At 43.0% G+C, this 23,019-nt stretch overlaps 4 protein-coding genes across 9 annotated transcripts in view; 1 reads left to right on the forward strand and 3 right to left on the reverse strand.

Moving 5' to 3' along the window:
• Nucleotides 1-86: 86 nt before the first annotated feature.
• LOC108030582 (phosducin-like protein) lies at nt 87-1,664 on the reverse strand. The gene has a single exon (XM_017103550.2). The coding sequence runs from the start codon at nt 1,582-1,584 to the stop codon at nt 754-756; it is 831 nt and encodes a 276-aa protein (XP_016959039.1). The 5' UTR covers nt 1,585-1,664; the 3' UTR covers nt 87-753.
• Nucleotides 1,665-2,030: 366 nt separating this feature from the next.
• Nucleotides 2,031-4,648, reverse strand: LOC108030550 (uncharacterized). Its single transcript, XM_017103443.1, has 5 exons — nt 4,583-4,648; nt 3,183-3,927; nt 2,812-3,056; nt 2,575-2,743; nt 2,031-2,521 (listed from the first exon to the last, which is right to left on the reverse strand). Exons 1-5 carry the CDS (start codon nt 4,646-4,648, stop codon nt 2,031-2,033), a joined length of 1,716 nt encoding a protein of 571 aa, XP_016958932.1.
• Nucleotides 4,649-5,185: 537 nt separating this feature from the next.
• LOC108030600 (uncharacterized) overlaps nt 5,186-23,019 on the reverse strand; it is a 38,496-nt gene continuing 20,662 nt past the window's right edge. For all 6 annotated transcript variants that reach the window (XM_017103583.3, XM_050886232.1, XM_050886228.1 and 3 more), the window contains one exon: nt 5,186-6,026. In XM_017103583.3, the coding sequence (XP_016959072.1) occupies nt 5,311-6,026 (716 nt within the window). In that variant the 3' untranslated portion in view covers nt 5,186-5,310. The remainder of the gene's footprint in view (nt 6,027-23,019) is intronic.
• LOC108030599 (zinc finger protein 777) lies at nt 13,661-18,232 on the forward strand. The gene is made up of 2 exons (XM_017103580.3): nt 13,661-15,707; nt 15,763-18,232. The coding sequence occupies exons 1-2, from the start codon at nt 13,824-13,826 to the stop codon at nt 17,101-17,103; spliced, it is 3,225 nt and encodes a 1,074-aa protein (XP_016959069.1). The 5' UTR covers nt 13,661-13,823; the 3' UTR covers nt 17,104-18,232.

The raw sequence follows: 23,019 nt of genomic DNA on the forward strand, positions 1-23,019 counted from the left end.
TAGTACATAACGCTCAGAATGTTGCCCACACCCGTGGGACTGAAAAATGCAAGAAACACCAATTTGTTGATTAGCAAAAAAAATACTTTATTGTATCGACATCATTTTTATTGCTGTATATGATAGGCTATAAGCTACAAAATATATAAGTGTATAAATCTTACAGAGTACAGTTCGAGTGAAGTACATTCATTAGCCACTAAATACTATTACATAAATATAATTCGTATTGTAAATGATGACGGAAAGGTTATAGATATACGCTATTCTTAGTGAGCAGGATCTGTTCCACACAATTTCAAGTGTAAAATGCATTTCGAATACATTTTTCAAATATTTTTAATCGAATTTTATTTCTTTGATTTACCCCGTTTCCGAGACATTTTCCATTTTGCGAAAGTTGCACTTCAAGAACTTCTGTATACAAAAACAAAAGAAGAGAAAAGAATCATACATATAATGTAACTAATTACTGAATGGAAAGAATAAATAATTAAATTGAAAAAGCAAAGAGGGCGGGCCTGGCTTAAGTTCTCTTAAATGCTAGTCTTACGAACACATATTTGGTCAGATGTTGTGGGAGCGTTCAAGCCTCAATTGAACGGACAAGTAACTCTGAGATCCCAAAAACTTATACCTTTTGATTAAGAGCTGCTTCCGGACTTTGAAATTTCAAATGTTTCCCACTTTTTATGATTTAAAGGTCTTGGAATGGGTCGCAAGTTACTTGTCAGTTCAGAATCTTGGGAGACCTTAATTGTACAGAGCTCGGTCCAATAAAATTCCGTGCTCGATGAGAAAAGACTCCACATCGGAGGCGAAGAAGTCGTCGCTGAGGTCGTCTGTTAGCCGCACAAAGTTCCCGATGACCGCTTGGGCCTTGTAAACCAGCAGGGCCGGCAGTCCTTTGGTGCGGAAATCCCGACTCATTCCGGCCACGGAACTGCAGATCTTGGCGAACTTGATGGACGGATAATCGCTGGCCAGGCTGTCCAGGCATTTGTTCAAGGTGGTACACGCGGCCATCTGGCGCTCGTAGATGTGGATGATGATGGTGGTGTGCTTGTTCTCCTGCTCCACGCACTCCAGGAACTCTGCGTGGCTGGTCAACTGCTGCACCTTGCCAAACTGCTGGTTGTGGCCTGTCTGGCGGAGCATCTCGGCCATCCGCTGCTTCTGATATTGCTGCAGGAATTCCTCGCTCATCAGCTCATCCAGCTCGGAGTCCAGCTCCTCCTGCCGCTTGCGCTCCTCATCCTCCGCCGATGTAGCCGTGGTAATGGTGAGCTTCTTGGCCAGCGCCAGCCGTTGGCGCTCCGTTTCATCCCTGCGCTCCGCCTCTAGCTGCTTGAATCTCTGCCAGTCCTTGACCACGCCCTTGGGCCCCGTGTTCGTGGAGCCTTGCTGCCTGAATCCGCCGGACGGAGTCGCATCCGGATTTGTGTCAATGGTCAGGCCGGAGGACCGGGATTTCCCGGATGTCCCCTTGGCGTCGTCCCCCTCGTCGCCATTGTCCTCGCCCTCGCTGCTGCTGCAGTAGTACTCCAGTTTCTCGCCCAGCAATTTGTCCTCCAAAGTGGCCATGATCCCTAATTAGCGAGTTTTTACTTTTAATTTACGGAGCAGGGTTGCCAGGCTACCGTGGCGAGTACACCAGGGATACACCTCAGTCACTGTTTAGGAAATCACTGTTAATTTAGTATTTAGTTAGTATTTAAAACTAAAAATACTTAAAACAATCGAATGCAGGGGGTTCCATGATAATAAGTACATTTTCGGTATCGATATGATCAACCAGCTACCGATGTATCGATTGTTGTCAATATCACGCACATCTGTGTTTTGGTTTCGATAGTTACTGCAGCTGGTCACACTTAAAATGTATAAATGCATTTTCTTAGTATTTTATTGGTATCAAGTATATTTTATCAGAAAGTATTTTCCAAGCCCGCGAATTTCAAACAGGTCTCAAGGCTTAAGAAAATTAGTAGTACAGGTTGTTGAACCTTTGTGGCTTCCAATCCATTATTTCAGTACCTGGTTTTATGCGTCTTGCGAATTACGTTGAAAATTTCCCTGAGGTTTTCGGGCACAGCAAAGCTCGGCATTATTTGCTCCATGCTATTGAAGTCGGCCTTTTCCAACTCGTCGCACGAATCCTCCGACCCCGACTCGTCAGCGAGAGCCAATCTCTCTGCGAATGAGACGATTCCGCACCAGGCTCGAAAGTCCAGGTCTCCAGATCCCTGGGACTCGTAACCCAACATTCTGAGAGTGCCTTGCACATTTTTCTCGGTGCCATGGAACTCGAGGACGTCCTCTAGAGCTTGAGGAAGACTCTGCCAGACGAGGGTTCTCTCCCTGTATTTGTATTCCGGCAGCTCATCGCTTCCCATGGGCGCCAACTCACTTTCCGGCTCCTCGATTCGACTTAAATACTTTAAAAACACTCTTTTGTATAGCTGTTTCCTCTGCTGCGACACCCAGACGCACTTGCTCAGATAGTCCCAGGGGGTCATATCTTTGGGGAGATTAAATATAAGTTAAGACTTAAGGGTTTTAGCTTTTACCCACTTTTTAGCATAGAAAGATCCATGGGGACATCGAATCTCGTCGCTGATTTGGAGAACTTACGCGGCATCTTGGATGTAGTTTCAGGGGGAACTTTATCCTCGACGGGTTTTGGAACCGTCTTGGGCTTGGGTGGCATGTACTTAATGGCTTCTCTGAGAGCTCTATTCAGCTTTTGTTAATATACAAGGCATGTCAATAAGTAAGAAATATTTAAGTAATATTTTAAAACCCGCATACATATCTTCCAAACGTATTTTCTATAAGATCCACATTCAAATCGGTTTTCAGAGCCTGAAAGGCCTCATCGGTGAGGAAACTTCCCTTCAGCAGGATCGGTTCTCGTTCAGTCTCCCGTTTGTCCTTGGGCAGCAAGGTGAGGGAGTTCGGGATTAAGCTCGGTCTGGTACTGGGGTTGAGTGAATCGGGGCCCAGAGCAGCCACCTGGGTCTCTGGATCCTCACTCAGATGAAAGGTGGTGGTGGCTTTACGTAGAAAAGGTTAAGAATTAGAAAGTGCACAGAATACTTGCTTCAGAATTAGATTATTAATAATCTTCGCTTAGAACGTTAATGCCATTCTTGATAGCTTCACTTTTAATGGCTACCCACCTTGAGCTGGCTTCAGCTTCTTGCGCTTCTTGCCCCTGCGCACATCCTCGTCGCTCAGTTCGTGTTCGTTGATGCAGGCCTTGGGCTTGGCCTCCAGATCGCTGGTGGCATCTCCTCCTGGAGCCAAGCTGGCAGTGGCCAGCGAGGACTTGGGCCTCTGCTCGTTGGAAGGCTGCCTCTTGGGCTTCTTGTCCTCGTTGGCCCCCGCACTCTTGGGCTTCTTGTCCTCCTCCAAGCCGCTCTGGGTCAGGTCCGAGCTGGGTTTCCAGTAGAGCGTCTCCTGGGAGTGGGATCTGCGCAGGTCCAATATGATCTTCTTCCTCTTGATGTTCTCGTGCTTTCCCCACTCCGGGGTTATGCATCGTCGGTAGAAGGATCCGGCACTGGCACTGGTTCTGGTGTGGATGCTTGTCACCGTGGGAGTGGGCGTCATCGGTCGCGAGTCCGTCTCCGCATATCGTCGGAACAGATCCTCCGGAATGTTGTCCTCATGGGGCTGCTCTTCCGCCTCCTCGGGAATTTTTTCCTGCTTTCCGTGCTGCTGACTTTTGCCCTCGATCGCCAACGAGGTCTTCAGCTGATTGATCACATCCTTAACCCCAGAGGGAGCTGGATGGTTGCACAGCACCGAGCACCCCTTGGCGAAGGGGTTAAAGAGGCCTCCAAAGGGGCGCAGCGAAAGCGGCATGGGCGTGGCCTCGAACTTGAGCGGCATTCGCGAAACATCGCCATGCTGGTTCCTTCGCTATAAATAAGAAGGGAGTTGTCCTCAAATTGGTGTCTTTGTATACCAATTTTATGGTGTTTATTAAAACTATCTAAATCTTTTTTTTAATAACTTTGGGCAACTTTTAAAGCGTCCATACATAGATTCGGCATTTTCAGTGGTTTGAAATCAAACAAAAAAACACCTCTTAACGAGGTAAAAATATAGTGACGATCGCACCTTCAACAAACAAAAGTTCTGATATCAACTTCTGTGACGAAAATGTAATATTGGATCTACTGAATAAATACACTTTCTACATTTTTTACATTCGAAACGGATCATCAAAATCAAACGACTAATCAATGGCATATTGAAAAGCAGTTCTTAAGTTACTGGTGTTCAAAATTTAGCTATTTTTTATTTATATTTAATTATCCCCACCGGCTTCAACAGATCAAACATTCCAAATTTACTTTTTATACTTTCAACTCTTTTTCTCCCATACCAATTGATTTTTAAAAGTCTTCGTACGCAATTCTTTTAGATAGCAATTCTTTCCGTTGATGTATTTCTCGAAACGGACGATTAGTGTAGATTTTCATTTCCTCGTGAAGGAAGTTTTCACTAGGTTTTTCTTTATGTTTAATCCAAATACGAGTAATATTTACCGTCCCAAATATTTTCCGCTTACCTTTTTAAGGTACTTGACATGCCTCTTGGGCGTGGGAACTAGTCCAGTACGTGTTGTGGCGCTCATTGCTGCTGGTAAAATAAACTCTGAGCATTGAACAAAACGACAAAAGCCGGGTTTTATATCCATAAACAACTTTTTCGGTTTCCATAGCTATTGGAGGAAGTGCCAATGTGCTTACGTGCTCTTTATTGATTTGCAACAGTTTCTAGAGCTCTAAATAAACATTTTATTTAACGCTATTTAAATTAAATTATTCCTTTTAGAATACATTTTTTTTTTATTTTCCCCATTTTCCACTTCAGATCTCATTTATAAGTAGTCCTCCGCATAAAAAGTTTAGTAAAAGAAGCCGATGCAATTGAGGAACTCAGTGTTAGGTTCAGGTTAGGCGACATAAGCATTTCTATAGCATCTTCAGACATTAGATATTAAAGATTATAAATTGGAACTCAACGAAACTGTATCTTTCGCCTCTGGCTCTGCAAACAGCGTTTTTCCAATTTGACGTTTCCTACCATAAGATGTTTATGCCTTATAAGGTGTTCAACGAAGACCCAAACCCTTTAAAACTCAACTTAATTGAAATTTGAAACAAAGGCCTTCATAAAGTAACGTATTTTTATTGTGTCTGTGTCTTAAAGCTAACAACTCTTGGGGTATGAATAACGTAGGGAATACCCTTTAGGAAGGAATAGTCAGGCAGTTCGGATGCTCGACTGAGGTTCTCAGTAGAGGGAGCCGCGATGATGCAAGTGCCTGAGGCGTTGATCCAGCAACTGGCGTTCGTTGGACAGGGAAATGGTGGAGGTGGAGCGATGCAGGGCGGGCAGGATGGTGACGCCTCCGCCATGTCCGCCGTGACCTCCTGCCCCGTGGACGGCGGTCGGCCCCTCCGAAGGCACCATTCCGGCGGAGTTCCCCACCGCCCGGGATCTGAGCAGATGATTCCTGAGCGGCGACTGCCGACGCACCGAGTTGTTGAATGAGATCTGCAGGGAGAGTCGCTTCTGGGACAGGGAGGCCAGGTGTTCCGGCGACAGTTCGATCACCTGGGGAGGAGCAGCTGCAGCCACGGCCAGGGCAGCTGCGGTGGCGGCACTGTAGCTGGGCAGCGAGGAGGTGGGCGAGGAGTTGCCGCAGTTGCAGGTGGTGGAGGCTATCGACACGTTATCCGCTCCGCCATCGCCAGCAGCCGACGCGTTCGTCTCCACCAGGCTGTAGCCCACGGCCTGCTCCTTGCCGGTCTCGTTGCACTCGAATATCTTGATGATCGGCACCACGGCGGGGGTCAGGATGATGCCCGCCTTGCGGAACTCCTCCAGGGCGTCGTCGTAGGTGGGCAGGCCGGACACAATCGTGTAGGAGGGCAGCGACTCCGCCTCGTAGTCCGGCGGGCAGCGGCGACAGATCTCAATCGTCGGATCACTGTGATTGGCACGGTCTGCAAAGGTAAGTAATGGAAAACCAGATAAGCCGATTAGTAAAGGGGGAAAAGTTCAGACTGCAGGTGTATAATATGTAGTATTTCACGGAGCTCCATCTTCCTTTTATTCCATATATATTATTTTGGGATCAAAAACATAATTGTAAAATATTTCCCCCTATTAATACGTTTAGTTTTTTATCAAATCAATAAATAAAATATAAAGGCGAAAGGATTAAACATTTTAAAACTATTTTGTTAAAGTCTAGAAAAAGATATTAATTCGGTTTTAGCTTTTAAAATCTTACCTTATCTTATCTTAATCTTTTTTAATTTGAAAATCTTCTCCAAAACAAGTTGTTGAATTAGTACATTTTACAATGAATAATGTTGCCATTGCTAATTACTTTTATTTTATAATCATATTAATTTAATAGACATATTTTTCATTTTAGACAGTAATATATACCGAGATATATTGTTTAAAATAGAATATCACATCTTCCACCGATAGTTATTTTTAAAAGAAGAAGTATATATATTAAAAAAGAAGTATAGTGCATTTTTTATGTGCTTATCCAGCTCAGTCCTTTGTTTTATTTGCCCGGATTCCTGCTCGCTCCTTCCGGCAGTCGAGCGGAGCAAAAGAACAATCAGAATTATCAAATCAATTCCCCTTTGCTGCCCTTTGGGACGCTCAACGGTGGCCCAGTGGCACTTAAACCGCCCCCACCCCGCAGCAGCTGCCTTTAGTTTTTGGGGATGCTGCGGGTCCAAATGAAATTTTTATACCGATTGCTTGTTCGCTTAAAAGCTAGTAAAAAGCCCGGAAGGCCACCGGCTGCAGGCTGCGTCCGGCTCCAACCCTCAGAAGTAGGCAACAGAAACATTTATTGCAGTTGTCCGGCAGAAGGGGGCAAATGAATGTGGCTCCCGGGATGGGAGACTCCGCCTCCCGCCCCCAGATCTCCCCCGGAAAGGTGAGTCAGCACCCGGTGATGGAGTGCACGGAGCTGTTGATGCGGCCCGTGACGTGGTACAAGATTTTCCAGATTAGCTGCATGCTAGGTGGCTCTGGCAAATATTGAAAATGGCCCACGCTTCGGCTCACACCCTTTTTTGATACTTTCCTGGATTTAAGGCCTGCGGGTCGACATTTTCCGACATTTCACACCCACATGAAGGGACGTTCATTTTTTATGCAGCGCTTTGTGGGCTTACGAAATTAAATTGATGATGCCAGTGAGAAGAAGGCGGGCGGACTGAAAGTGAAAACTCATTTTGGGAGGGGTTTTCCCGGCCATATGGACCACCCCGGGAGCTGTCAGTCCCTGGGCTCCACTCCGGCGACAACAGCCAACGTGCCTAAGCCTTTTTGTAATTTTCAATTGACTTTAGTTAATTATGGGCCGGCTTACAGCGAGCTTAACGCATGGCTCCGAGGGCGTGACGCCTGTTTTTAGTCGGCTGGATACACTTTTGATTTTGCGACAGGTCGACAGCACTTGTAAAATCATTATTTGGGTTTCGGCTAATCCTCCTCAGGGGGATTATATTGAGCTCAGTTAAGTTGCATGAATTAGGAGGAAAAAGGAAAATAAATATAGTTGTTCTACAGTAAAATTAATATATCTTCAGTACTTGAATATATCTTTGCTTTGTAAACACACAAAATCTAACGTAAAATTTATGTTTTAAAATTCTACAAAAACATGTAGGACATTTCCTTTTGTGTATTCTTTAATTTAGAATTTAATTTATATTTCCAATCTTGCAATACACCTTTTCCAATTACAATCTGAGATTCAATATTAAACAACCTTGTTTCAAATAAAAGTAAGACAAATTGGGAATGGTTCTCAGATTACTAACTTTATTTTGAGTGAAAATTAAGTGTCGGCCATTTGGAAAGCCAACTTTATGACAAGTGACTTTTACTTTTCCTTCAAAGCGGACCTCCCTTAGTTCGAGTCCCCCATAAACTGGCCATCCCCAAGCGAAAAGGACGATTTTGGCATGGCCACAACTACTCGGCTTGATGAACTGTCTGGGTCTGGGCCCATAATCCTGGGCCCCTGGACATACGCATTCAATTCCCCAAACGCAGCTTAGCACGACAATAAAATGAAGTGCAGCGCATAAAAAAGCGAAAGCCGCTCGCCAGAGGAAGCGAAAATAAACAAAGCCCAAGTGTAAGTGCGTTGTGCATAAAATATGCGCCACAAGATATAAGCCGGCAGCAGAATGGACGCCGAATTTCCAACTAGTCAATATGCCAAAGGTCGTGAAAGCTCCAAGGCATCCACAACAAAAACTTGCCTAGCACGGGGACTGGAACTAGCACTGCACCGGAAAAAATAGGGCCTTGATTCAATACATTTACTAGAGATACAAAATGTTGTAAAAAAACATAAGAGGAATATTTATTAAAACCTGTGAACTAAACACTTTACTGAATATTCATAATTCAGATCCGAAAGAAGGAACCATGATACAACTATTTTGTTTGAAAATATGCTTCCTTTATTCCCCCTTTTTTCACCCTGTAAGTACAGACCATCTTTACCTAAGGCAAGCCAGAGATATTTGGCCGTTCTCACAATGGCAAAAAAAGTTAAACACACTTTATGTTGGGGCTTCGCTTTCGAGTTTCGGGGTCTCCATTGGAGGCGGACGAGGCTGAGACGCAGGATGTGGGTGGATGGGTGGCTGGGCGCTGTGCGTTTTGTGGATTTGTGCGCCAAACCACCAAAGCAGAAAAAGAAAACAAACGACACACAGCTCAAGCAACCAAAAGTGACGTGCCCAGGAAGAGGACGATGGCGATGACGACATGCCAGCAGACCAAAAAAATGGGAGGAATGGGAAGGGGAAATGCTCTTCTTGGGTGTCACGCACTGACAGAAAAGCTAACGAAAACCACACTAATATTAAACAGGTTCTTGAAAATAAGAAAAAGGAACTTTATTTATTCAAAAGTTCTATTTTGTATTCCTTATCGGTTTTTATGTTTTGGTACTTGTAAAATTAATCTATTTGAAACAGACCAGAAAGTAGACCAACAAATTATAAAATTGTTTTCCTTTGGCTTCAATGAACTGCATATGTTATGAATCGTTTTCAAGAATAAAATAAAAGCTAAACAAACTGTTTTATAAAATACAAATTTGTAAATTTTATACAATTTTTAAAAATTGTTTGGATTTAATTTTTTAGAGTTGAGTTTAAATAAAATAACAATATTAACACAAAGGAATTTGGTATTTCTAAAGAACTTTTGCAATATCCTTTAAAATAAAATAAAATATCTTGAAAGAATAGGTTTAATTAAAATAGTTAAATGTATATTAACAAATCTGTATTAGATATAGATAGATATAACTCCGCTTTTCCATAAAAACCAAAATAGAGAGAACAAGTAAAGTTTTAAAAGTGATTTTTGCAAGTGCAAGACGGATGGTAGACAGGAGCCGGCTCGAAGGCTTCCCAGGCACGTAAGCAGTTTATGCCCGGCCCGCCCCCAAAAGAGAGCCAAAAATAAAAGTTCAGCCCACATTTTTGGAGGCTGCCGTCGTCCGTCCTCGTCCTGGCACTCCATGTCCTTGGGGTTGGTAAACACGGCACCAAATTGCCGTTTAAATTTCTCCCCAAAGTCTACGCCTGGGGCCAAAGCGGCCTTGAAACATTATTATGACTGTGCCGCCCGTTCTCCCCACCTGTTAGGCCTGCCCCAAGATGCAGAGACCCCAAGTTCCCCGTGCCTCGGGGGCTCCAGTCCCCCGGCAACTTTATATTTGAAGTTGTGGCTGCCGGCAGACAACAGAGAACAGATCCTGGGGAGCCGTTGAGACAGGCGTTAAACGCTACCTATGCCTCCCACAGGACTCGTGGGTCCTGGGCGTCTGATCCACGTCAGGGTCAGGGTCTGGGTGTGCCAGGGGTTACTCAGCTGACTTATGGTCCTGTCTGCTGCAGCCTCTGCTCTTTGTTTAACTAATTAAACTCTTGTAGCAGCGAGCATGCAAATACCTTTTGGCCTCCATCGCAAAAACACGTGTCGGCCTGGCATGTAAAAGAAAGAAGACAATGGAAAAGAATGTTTTAGGCCCTAAACTAAACGCATGTCAGAATTGCATTGTTTTCTTTGAGCCGGAGACAAGAAAAATGATGTTGCCCAGGGCCGGGATCTGGACAAGACGGCGAAAGATTGAGCTCAAAGGCTTTCGAATGGCCTACCATTTGGGGATAGCCTTTGTAAATTAATGTTCTAGCATCGTATTTCCAACAAGTTTGATAAAAAATAAAAAATGGAATAAGAAATTTATAAATTTAAATCTAATGAAGACTCGTCTAATGATTAAAAAAAAAGTCATACAAAAATACATTCATTATAATTCTTAAGTTTTATACGAATGAATTTAGCCTTTGTAAATTAATGTTTTAGTTTCGTATTTCCAAAAAGATTGATAAAAAATAAAAAATCTTAATGATGAATAAAAAGTCATACAAAAATACTTTCCGTATCATTTTTAAACTTTATACGAATGATTTAAGTCTTTGTAAATTAATGTTTTAGTCTCGTATTTCCAACAAATTTGATAGAAGAAAAATATTAAGATGAAAATTCATCTTAATGGTAAGCAAAAAGTCATACTAAAAACTTTCATTATAATTTTTAAGTTTTATGCAAAGTTTTTTAAGTAATGTTTTAGCCTCGTTTTTAGATTGAGTTATTTTTAGTGGTATAATATAATAAAATATCCTACAATATAATATTTTAAAATATCCTATAAAATAGTCTCCCTAATTTTTGAATGTTTTAAAAGGATAAATAAATAAGAATTGTTGTTCGATTATTTTATATTTCCTTTTTCTAAAAGGTTCCAAAATTAATTTATTCCACCAAAAGAGTCGTATTTTAAATATGTAAAATAAATGTATTGTATATTTCCAAGCATTCATGCATCGGTATATGTAGTTTTGGATTTTAAATATTAGAAAATTACAAAGCAGGTTTTCTTCAACGGCCCACTTGATTTCGACCCAGAACTATATGTCAGGATCAGATAGGCTCGACGGTAAATTTGTCTCCTTATGGTATGTTCGTACGTCCTGTGCGTTTCCTGGACAAATGTCCCGGCATCGGGAACTGTAGCGCATTAAAACTAACTGCTAAATTATTAGCAAGACAACCCATCCATCTCGGGAAGGTCCTCGGTGGGTCCTTGCACACGAAAACAGAAATGAAGAAAAATTGCGGCTTGTCAGTGGAAGGCAGAACAACAATAAAAAGGACAAAACCGACAACATGAAGACGTCTTCAGCATCTTCCGTCGGGGTAAACGAACACGCGCCAGGAGCATCCAGCATCCCGCTCCAGGACGAAAAAGTAATAAGTGTGTCTATTTGTTTGCGAATATTTCATTTCCCGTACCGTTTACTTCCTATCTCTCCTCGACCGCCCACAGCAGCCTCGGTTGGGAGAAGGGAGAAATCCTTGGGACTGTCACGAAAGTCGCATTTCCCAAAACTAAATTATATAACCGTATATCAAATTTTGCCCCTGCTTATGTTTTTTTCCCACAAATTCAATTTGAGCGGGCAAAATATTGCTTAGGACCGGGCTAAGCGATGTAGCCTTGAAAATGTATCTTCTGATAAAACAACACATATGAATAGTTTTCATATCCAAAAGGGGGTTACGGTTTTTATATTTGCTGGCTGTAAGTTCACAACTCTTCAATCTAAATTATATGAGCTACTATCATACTTAGCTCCTGTTTATTTTTAGCCAACAAATTCAATAAGAAGCGGTTTAAGTAATGAAATTTAAATAAATAACTTCTTTGATACAAATAACTATAAACTCTAAAAAGTTCAAATCTAATAAATGGGTTGGGCCTATTTAACTACTGTATTGGTATGCGCGTGCTCAACATAATTGTTATAATTTTGTAAATTTGAAATATTTTATTATCTTACAGTAGAAAATAAAAGTGTCTTTATTATTATTTTGCTTAGCTAATATGCCCAATACCACTAGATCTTATAAATATCACATATCACTAAATACTCAATGTGTACCTTGGTTTAATAAAAAATTTTTGAAAAAAATGCGAAAACTCAGCGTAAAATAAATATTAGTATTTTTCATTAGTTCAAAATGTTTTCCATCCACATACTTCTTTGTTTTCCTTTTTTGCTAGGGATATCCGCTTTCCTCTGCTTTCGGTTAGTTTGAAATTTAATATTGCCCATTTCGGCGAAAAATGTGAGTTCTTTTATTTAATTTGAGTAACTGCTGCTCGACCATTTGATTTATGCACATTGAACTTGCTGAAAGTTCAACTAATACATAAAATGCAAACGGCGTGCGTAGGCAGAGGGAGAAAAAGTTGGTGTAATTTATAAAATGCAAGCCACACATGGTGCCTTGGCCTCTGCCTGTGCGCAGAGCTGAATGTTATTAAAAACAATATAAACAACTTCCCGGTGGGTTGTTCTGGGTCGGTTGTTTATGGACACCAGTGTGAGGGCCATGGAAACAAGCCTTAAACCACAAAGTCCCACTTTTCCTGCCTATTGGGCGGTTGTGCGGCAGTTGCGGCAATTTTCAAATTGACTTTTGCACATGTTGCCACCGTAGCGAAAATGCGGGCAAACAATGTAGCCAAAGTGCGCGCCACTAAAAACAAAAAAGGCACGGCACAATAGGCTTCAACTGTCTGGGAATGTGCGAATCAGTGCTGCCAAGGCTCTGTAAGGAAAAGCTGAGGGATCTTCAAAGGGGATTACGGCAAGAGCTTAAAAGGAGCTTAAAATCGAGAAAGTTTCTCATTTAAGACTTTGCACATAATTTTATAAGTACATTTTTACAATGTTTATATTTTCCTTTCGGGATTAGTGCACAGAAATCTCCCGCAACAAAATTTCAAGCGAAAGTGTAAAGCAACATTTATTAAATTTAAGTTTTCCCATTGAATGAAGGGTTTCAGCTAATTGCTTTTAATATCATTTCGAAAATACTATTTTGACATGTTGTATATTAGGTTAAACTCAAATTTAAATTGCAATTTATTTAATTTAACTTTAAGGCAAACTGGTATTATAACTTCAAAAGTGTGTTTAAATTTCTGCATTCTTTTGCTAAGGCTTGAAGCCCTTCGTAATATACATTCACTTATTAAATTATTTTCGGATTTAAGTGCAGTTTTAAGTGCAGGCTAAAAACAAAATGACAACATTTAAAAACTCTAGATTTTCTGCACTGCCATGAACTTGGCTGTTGAGTCAGCCGCGAAATAGTGAAAAAAGGGGGCGAAAAATACAAAAACGAGCGCAAACGAAAAACGTGCCAATTGAGCGCGTGAACGGAATACACAAATAAGTAGTTGGCCGCTTCTGCGCCAAAAGTCAAATATCTATCAAATCGGCATTAGTGGCGCCAGCTGTGCTTTTTTCGAGCATTCCGCATTTAACGACTCTTTTTATTTGAATTTTAGCGCCAAGCGGCACCCTCGACCTGCAGCACTACCCCTACGAGTGCCGCTTTCCAGCACTGCCCCGCTCAAACAGTGTTGCAAACGATCACGTTCACACACACAACGACAGGCGGTTTTTGCACGCTCGCATCGCACACGAGCACAAACAAGGGTAAGAACGCGAAAGAGAGCGCGGAGAGCGAAAGAGAGGTAGAAAAATAAAAATTTCCAGCGGCGTCGGTGGATTTGGTTGTGTTCTCAACGCTGCGCCGCAGTTTCGAGTTTTTGCCTGTTTTATTCCACTCCGATTTGTTAAAAGAAAAGCAAGCGTTCCATGTCAGACATGCTGAAAATGGCAAATGTTGCAAATCCCAATCTGCTGCAAACAATGAAGAAAACAAACAACGACGACGACGAGTCCGATGAGTCCGAGATGGAAGAGGAGGAGGGAGAGGAAGACGAGGAGGAGGACGAGGACGATCTGCCGGACGATGTGGTGCTCCAAATCGACAGCGAGGACGAGGCGGAGCTGGAAGCGCAGCGCATCCGCCTAGTGGAAGAGGAAGCAGCAAAGACAACAAAAAAGGCAGAGAAAGAGCAGGGGCAGCAGCAACAAGAAACACAGCAAGCGCAGGTCAGTAACGGGAAAGCAGAGCAGCTGGAGGAAACTGGAAAAGCCAAAAACAAACACAAGCGTGGAAGGCCCAAGCGCAGGGTGTCCACTAGTTCGCAGGCTTCCAGTGCGTCCATCGCTTCCCTCGTTTCCAGTGGATCCTTGGTGGCCGCCGAGGTTCTGGCGGATGAAAAGTCACGCCGCTTCATCTACAGCTGCTCCAGCTGCTCTTACCACTACGCCGACAGCCTGATCCTTTCCAGGCACTTCCAGCAGCAGCATGCAGAGAAACCTAAGAGGAAGCGTGGTAGGGCCAAGGCTTCCCCTGAAGAGCCCCTGATGACTCCCTCCCTGAACCTTGACCTCCTGGAAATGGGCCACTTCAAGCCCTGCGCCCAGTTGCTCGTCCAAGGGGACTCCCTGCTGCAGCTGTGCCTCGCGTGCAACTCGCAGTTTGTGGATCAAGTACGCTTTCAGGAGCATCTCAGCCAGCAGCATGGTTACTTCAAGCTGCTGGTGCCAAAGGAGGAGCCCAGCGATCTCCCCCCGCAGGCCATGGTTACCATTCCGGGGGCTCTGGCTCTGGTCAAAGGCAATTCCCAGCTCCAGCTGCCCATTCCCGCCCCGGAAACTCCCCCACCCGAGCAGGACGTCAAGGAAACCCCACCAAGTACCGTGTCCAACGACAAGGAAGATTTGGCCATGATCAATGCCATGGTGGCGGAAATTGCAGCGGAGCGGGTGAAGAAAACCAGCAGTCCCAAGGTCAGCAAGATGATCATCAAGCTGCCCACGACCAACAAAAGGGGCAGAAAGCGGACCAAACCAGAGAAAATCAGGGACGAAAAGCTCAAGTCTGAGAAGAGCATTGAGAGAAAGCAGGAAAAACCGGAGAAGAAGAAAAAATTGGACAAAAAGAAGTCGGACACGGAGACCTTGCAGCCAGAGAAATCGAATGATGATGTGGAACAGCAGAAGGAGAAAACTCAAACCGAGCTGCAGCAGCCGGAAATGATTGGTACTAAGCAGTCACAGCCGGATAACGTTAAAATAGACCAACCAAAACCAGAGAAATCAGAGAAAAACTGTCATCAGTTCCTTGGGGAGGGACAGAAACCTGAGGAGCAGCCCCGGGAGAAGTCTCTAAGGGATGGACAATTGCCGCAGAAGGATTCAATGGATCAGCAATCGGTGACAAAGGATTTAGGAGAAGATCAGTCAGTGGAAAAGTCTGGTAGGGACCAGCTCTCCCATGAGAAAGATTTAAAGGAGCAGCAGTCGCTGGAGAAGTCTGGCAAGGAAAAGCAGTTGGTTGAAAAACATATCAAGGAGAATCAGCCGCCGCAAAAAAACGCACAAGAGCCAGAGCAAGGGAAGGAAGATGACACCGAGGCGAACAAGCTTGTCATTCCTAATAAAGATAGTCAGAACTTGGGTGCAGAAGACAAAGAACTTCAAAAAGATGACATGAACCAGCAGCAGCAGTTGGAAAGTCCAGGGCAATGTCAACCTCAAACAGAGAAAGCCTCCAAATTAAAAAAGCCAGAGAAGGAGCAACAGCGAAAGTCGGACAAATCGGAGATGGATCAGCAGCATCAAGCTGATGTAAGATTTAACTAAAATTGACCTAACGAACTCCCAATTAACACTTTCATTACAGGAACCTGCCATGCCAACAAAGCGCAAGCGCAGCCGCAAAGAGCGCAAGTCCCCCACACCAGTTCCCATTGCGCTAGAAGAAAAAGAAATAAAGGAGGAGCCAGAGCCCCCGGAGCGGCGCATGCGTAAGAGCCGCCACCAAGTGGACTATGTGGTGGAAGTCAAAGATGAAGAGGAAGAGGAGGACGACGAGGAGGAGGTGGACGATGACTCCTCGGCCACGGTTTCGCCCCACAACAGCTCAACGGACGAGAGCTTCACTTCAATCAAGCGTGAGTCATCCGAGGAGTCGCAGCGCAATGGAAACGGCGCGATACACACCTGTAATTTCTGTGGCAAAACCTTTAAGCGGTTCTCGAGAATGCAGGACCACCTGCGTCTGCACACCGGAGAAAAACCATACGTCTGTGGTCAGTGTGGCCGGTCTTTCCGCTTGAAGATGCGTCTGGTGGAGCACCAATTGCGTCATCGCGCCGAGAAGGCGTACAAATGCGAGATCTGTTCGATGCCACTGGCCACCAAGCAGGATTTGTCGCTGCACATGCGTCACCACAAAAACGATCGCCGCTACAAGTGCGACAAGTGCAATAAGGCATTCGTCCGCAGCTCCGATTTGTCCATCCACGTGCGGATTCACACGGGCGAAAAGCCCTACAGCTGTGACCTGTGCGGCAAGGCGTTCCGTGCCCGGCAAAACCTGGTGGTCCATCGGCGCACTCATCTCGGCGACAAACCCATTCAGTGCGAGTTGTGCGACAAGCGCTTCGCCCGCAAGATCGACATGCGGGTCCACATGCGCAGGCACACAGGTGAAAAGCCCTACAACTGCGATGCCTGTCAGCGCGGATACTCCTCCCGAGTGAATCTGCTGCGGCACCAGGAGCGTGAGCATGGCAACGGGGAGAAGGCCTCTGGCGCTGCAAAAGCCGGTAAAAAGAGTCCTGAGCCGACAAAGCAGCAGGAAAATGATCCCAAAGCCAAAGCAGCACCACGTCGCCCGCGACGCGAGAAGCTGCAGCAGAAGATTGCAGCGCAGGAGAAACTACTGCACGACCTGAAACGCAGCTTGAGTTCTCTTCCAGAAATATCAGAGGAGTCAACGCAGGCCAAACTCGACGGAGCTGGTCAGGAACTACCAGCAGATGCGGGAGCAGGGCTTGCTCAAGTCCAAGTCACGGTGTCCATGCAAATGGAACCGGCACCAAATCCCGAAGACGACGAGGAGACCACGCCGGAGAAGGAGAACGCCTTGTCCAGCTCGACGACTGCCGATGGCAAGACCAAGGCAAACCGCAAGATTACCAGCTACTTCACTGTGGTGGGCCAGCAGGCGGAAATCTAAAGACTTAAGTTCAGGGTCAGCAACACTTCTTACTCATTACTTTTAAGATGCCACTCGTACTTGGAAATGGCGGAGACATTTCCCTAGCGTAGCGTACACCTCGCAATTTTACACTTTGGATTTTACATGCAATCTTGCAGCAGGGATCAAGTATTTTCTATATATTCTATTTATATATTTACGAATTAATTTTGAGGTTCTACGGAGACAGATACCCGGGAAATATTTATTGTTGTGAAGGACAGATAACCAACAAGAACAAGAAAAGACTACTTTTTAAAAGAAATCATGATATTTGATGTGAAAAAATCAAGCAAGAGACTGCAAAGAGTTTAATACCATAAATATATATATTTTTCTATAGACAGAGCAACTTTTGTGAACAAAGTAAGTTAAACTATGTAAAAATACCAATAACTAGTGAGTAAGTTAGTCAGGGAAATGTTTGCAACCTTTAGGCCCCTGAAATACCTTGAAAATCAAATGCTGCATCTCGAATTTCTCTTAAACCGAATTGAAGTCAAAATCAACGTTTTTTATGAATAATTTGTAAACAAACGCTCGGCCAATTCAATCTTATCGAGCTTCAGTATCAGCAAAATATGATATTTATAAACAATGCGCACAACGATTCGAATTTGATTTGCAAACATTTCCTCTCCATTCCCCCGCATTTGTAAACAGAACAAGCTGAAGAATATTTCACAATTTCATTTAATTTCACAGCACACATGAAATCAGTTGCAAGTCATTTGGTATGCAATTTATACGAAATCTCCAACATATACTCCAAATTCCAAAACAAGTATATTTTAATGAATACAATTTAACTTTATATGTGCAACCATACGAATTGCTCTCGGGAAAAGTTTTTGTATTTCCCTTGGAATGCTTTATGCACTATCTCACCACTGCTTACTTTATTTATTTTATGTACTTTACGCATTTACTTTAACATATTTACTTAATTATTCGAACCGTAGCGTGGCGAAAAGACACTGCAAAAAGTCAGCAATGTTTTTCTCCTGCACACACTGAACGCATTTCTTGTAAATTGAGTTTGTGGCAGCTTCTCTCATTCTGTAGCATCTAAGAGAGTCCAATGAATATACGTTACTTTATAATTTCACATTTGTCGTTCCTAATTTGATGCCACTGGCAAATTGTTGCGCCGGGACGGTACTTCAACCCCCGAAATTGCAATTATTCGAAATGGGGGTGTGCGAGTTTTATGCTTTATGTTTATGGCACAGGACAACGAGGAGCAGCTGCTGCTGCTGCTGCAGCCTTTGTCAATTTTTCAGCACTAACTATTGCTTGAGAGGATTGGTTTTGGGTTCGGGATTGGATTGGGATTGGGGTGGAGCAAGGACCACGGACCACGGAGAGACCGAGCGACCGGAGAGTAAATGTCGAGCGGCCGTTTGTCATCTGTAATCAGGGGTTGTACACGGTGCATTTCGGAGTGCCAAGGGGTTGATATGCGAGAGGGATAAGTAAAGCGGGCCAAATGGGTCTGTAAGAGAGCCGGCCAGAGTGATTTATGGCTTGATCCAGGTGGATCAGAGGATCGTTGAACTCTGGCATCTGAGTCCTATCTTTCATAAATTGTATTACTAAACCTTTCGTTATGAGGTATTTAATTATTACATTTTTATTATTACATTTTTTTATTTTTACCAAAAAATAATTGTACATTTCAGGGGGATGTTTTCAAACATTAAGGTGTAAATACACTTAAAAAAGAAAATAAAGTTAAAAACCAGTTTAAACAAAACGACACTCAACAGCGTAGAATCAGTGAAACACTCAGTTAAATGTAACTTTTTAAATTTTCCATGCCATAATGTTAGTGCTCCCATTAAACAAAAGGATTTTGACTAAATAAGCACAATAGAACCGCTGAAAAGTGGGAAAATATAAACAAAAGTACGAAACTGATTCGTTTTGTGCTCCCTTTGTGAGTGATATTTCATTCCGCCCGGCATTCTGGTCCACACAAAAACCAATTTCTTTTCGCATGTTTCGGCCATATGCTTATCATCTGGTCGCAGCAATGACAATTTATTTAGTTCTGGCTCCCAAACAAAAGCGTGGCCAAGGAAAAATGCTAAAATCAGCGAAACAGAGGCCAAATATGGGGGAAAAAAAGAATTTAGCCGCTGCACGCTGCCTTCAGTGCAATATTACGCATACGAAGCGTGGTACCGCGTGCTTTGGTTGTGAGATTGTGCCAAAAACAAAAAAGAAGGCAAAACAACCAGATAGGCAACGTGACACAGCGCACACACATGTGCACCGAAGTTGTGCATGTGGTGTGCGAGGAAATATGCAAATTAAGTGTGGCGACTTTTGTTCTCGCCGCTTTTTGCCGTAGAAAGCGCAAAAAGCGAGCGAAAACTGTACGTATACACATTATTTGGCTGGCGATTGTGGAAAGCAAAGCGCCGAAAAAACGAGTATACGCCCCGTCGTACAGTCAGTCAGTCGGTGTGCCGTGCGTGTGCCTGTGTTGGTGCGCCGATCAAGCTGCTCTCCCGGCCCCCGCCCGCCTCCTGCCCACTCCCCCTGATTTGCTTTGTTTCTGACCCGACTCGTCAGCATTTTTACACTTTTATGTTGCTGGCTTTTAATTGAATTTCGCTCCAGTCTCAGACTTTGACTTCTTCTGTTGTTTCTGCTGTTTCTTTCGGCTGTGGTGTGGTTAATTTTAAAACTACCCATAAAAGCCACACGCTGCGCCGACGGCGCCGTCGACGGAGGCAGCGGCTTTGGCCACTAACACAATTACGTCCTGCCATCGAGGTTATTCTGGATGTGCACTGTTCAAAAATCACTGAAGTACCAGCCGCAGCTGCACTATGTGTAAACTGTAACTATTAAACAAAATAATAATACTGCAAATATATAATCTATAGTAATCTACAAAAGGTTTTCCGCAACAAGTTAAACTCATTAAAAGCGTAATGAAGCATAGATGCAGAATACCATTTTTCTTAGTGTGGACTCTCTTAACTCTCTCTCCCCGCTGTTGTTTTGTTTGTTAAGTCTCTCTGCCGTCGCTGCGTTTCTTCTGCTCTTTTGCATTCTTTTTGCGGTCGTTAACTTGCAACTGAACGTGTTTTTATTGTTGTTGATATTAGCCGCTCCGCTCTCTCGATTCTGTTGTTTGTTTCCGCTCGATGTTCTAAGTTTCGCGCTCTCAAAATGCGCTTGTGTTTGTGTTGTTGTTCGGCTTTGTTGATTTGTTTGCGCAGCTCTCATTGCTCTGTGTGTGAGCAGCTTCGCCATCGCAGCTTGCACTAGTGTGCGTACGGCAAGTGGGAGAGATTTGACAGGTTTTCCAACACTCAAGTGAACGCGCGGCTTTTGAAGATTTTGAATCGCCAACGGTGCGTATGCATGATAAGTTGTGTAAATTGAGATAGGGCTATAATGAAGTTTAAGTTTTAAAGTTTAAATACTTTTTTAATTTTTTTTTTAATTTGTAACTCCAATTTGTTTCAGCATATCATTTTAAATAAGTAATAAAGGATTAATACAAATTAAATCATTAGATTATTGAAAAATTCGAGTCAGAAATAAAATAAAATAAATTAAAACAAAATAAAGAGGTTGAGAAATTCTGGGGGCTATACATTTGTTCATATTCAATTTAATCGGAAATGCAATTAATATATACAGCAATATCTGTACGAATATGGCTCAAACTGCCTTTTTGTCAATAGACGTGAATTAATGTGATTAAAAATTTTAATTTTAAAACCAGAGAACCGCAAATTGTTCTATGCGCCATATAATTGACTGGTTAAATATTTTACGACCCCAGGAATGCGACTTTCTTCGATTGGCTCAATTGATTTACACATTTACAACGCGACACTGCCGGCGTTAGCGACCATTTTTATTCAAAAGTCCTGCTGACATGCCTCATCCACATGAAATGCATTAAAAATTATTTATCCATAAATCATGCAATCGTTAATAAATAAAAAATGCATTCGAGTTCATTTCCCGTCGACAGTGAAATGGCACATAAACAAACAAACAAAGTCGAAAGCGTTAAAAATGGAAATAAGGGCGAAAAAAATATAGCCAAATGCATAAATAAATCAGAGCAGCGGGGAAACAACAATGCGGCCTGTCGCTCTGTCGAACAAACAAATATTCATAAATGTAAAAAAGCTCAAAGTCAGCTCCCGCAGGTCCCCAATGGAGTGCGAGGGGGCTGGAGGGCCAGCGACTGCAACTAACCGCTGAATGTGCATAATTTATAAAGCTAATTAAACGCGCATTTAACTAATTAAAAATATAGCGCGCTTCAATTATTGAAATATGCTGCCCAATTATGATGCAGTCGGGGGAAATTTGCAATTAAAATATGGCACATATATACAGCCGATTCCCTTGCCGAATAATGCAGATTCGAATGCTCATCGTGGCGTATACGTTACGCTAATCAAAGTGTATATTACGTATACGACAGCTTGACGTGTGCGAGAGTTCAAGCTAATTCCGGTGGCTGCTATTTGTTGTTATTGGATTCGGGATTCGGTGTCGGTGTTACTGCTGCCGCTGCCTTTTTGGCTTTTAGCAACCAAACACTAATTGACATTTCGCTATGCCGCCTACAGAGAGAGAAAAGGGGCTGGTGCTGCATAATGGACCGAAACACATGTCTATAGCTTTACAGCCAGCCCACTATCGCTGCTTGCCAATGCAAAAACAGTTTCAATTAAGCAATTAGCGCCATTGAAACAAATCCAACACGTTTTGTGGCTTATAAACTGAAGCATCATGTCGATTGGTTCGAACCCTGCGGTCGAGCAAGTGGAACCGGGCCGGGAATAGGCCATCGGATCGGGGATTTTGTTTTCTGCGGCCATTCATTTAAGGCAATTAAAGGGTAATTGGGGTATGCGTGTTTGTTTGGGGTTGATTGATTGACGGAACAATCTGTTTGCCAAGGAGGAAAATGGAATTAACGTGGGTCCTGAATGGGAAAAGATATTTGTATGTACGATTTAAATTTTGTAAACAAAATTAATCTATTTGTAGCATAAATATATTTATTATTTTTTAAGTGTTACCATCGGGAGTCTGAATCTGTGGTTTCTATATCCTAAAACCCATTAGAATCCACAGTATTTCACAGTCTACTCAAGACTATCAACTCCTGATTAGTATTTGCCTTATTACGTCCATTACTAATTTAAATGCGATCTGACATTTTAGTTGCTGCTGCTAATTTGCGCAACATTTTTGGCTCGCTCAGTTAGCATATTTATGCGAATTTCGCGCTCGATTCAATTTTAGCCACAAATCGAAAACAACCGCCATTTGCATATAGGTGTACATGTTTAAAGTCTTGATCCTAAACGTGCATATACACACATCCGTAAGCAGCTTACGGCTTTGTTGTCTGCCGTGAAATCCATTCTGTATTGACGTCAGTGTTTTGCCCTCCTGCATTATATAAAGCAGCTTAATTCGGATCCATCGCGGGTTTTTCGGGGAATGGCGGAGAAAGTCCGAAAGTCGGCATTGCCGTTGCAATTTGCACTTTAATAAACCCGATGGAGCACCGCGCACGTTAATTACATTTGCCAATTCAATCAATTTGAAACTGCCTAATTTAATTACCGACTCGCTAAGTTTTATTTGGCGCGGAGCCAACAGGAGTTTTCGTTACAGTTCGCAAAGTGTTTTGGTGAGAGCATGACCTTAGAACTTATTGGAAAGGTTTTCACCAAATAACGATTTTAAGGTTTTCTATTTATAAACACAGTTTTAATGGCCTGTTTAAAGTGGTTTATTTTTAATGGCCTAACGCTTTTATAGTCTTCAAACACCTTATCTTTATTTGGTACTTCGGCTTTTCTGCTAATTGGTATCACCCACAATAGGCTTATAAAT

The sequence above is a fragment of the Drosophila biarmipes genome, chromosome 3L (assembly GCF_025231255.1).
Source record: "Drosophila biarmipes strain raj3 chromosome 3L, RU_DBia_V1.1, whole genome shotgun sequence".
Lineage (NCBI taxonomy): Eukaryota > Metazoa > Arthropoda > Insecta > Diptera > Drosophilidae > Drosophila > Drosophila biarmipes.

Bases quoted from the DNA above. Each gene is read 5' to 3' on its own strand.
- LOC108030582 (XM_017103550.2), bottom strand. From the start codon at position 1,584: ATGGCCACTTTGGAGGACAAATTGCTGGGCGAGAAACTGGAGTACTAC.
- LOC108030599 (XM_017103580.3), top strand. From the start codon at position 13,824: ATGTCAGACATGCTGAAAATGGCAAATGTTGCAAATCCCAATCTGCTG. The intron at 15,708-15,762 runs GTAAGATTTAAC...CTTTCATTACAG, and splicing joins ATCAGCAGCATCAAGCTGAT to GAACCTGCCATGCCAACAAA.
- LOC108030550 (XM_017103443.1), bottom strand. From the start codon at position 4,648: ATGAGCGCCACAACACGTACTGGACTAGTTCCCACGCCCAAGAGGCAT. The intron at 2,744-2,811 runs GTATGCGGGTTT...TATTAACAAAAG, and splicing joins AAAATACGTTTGGAAGATAT to CTGAATAGAGCTCTCAGAGA. The intron at 2,522-2,574 runs GTGGGTAAAAGC...ATCTCCCCAAAG, and splicing joins GGATCTTTCTATGCTAAAAA to ATATGACCCCCTGGGACTAT.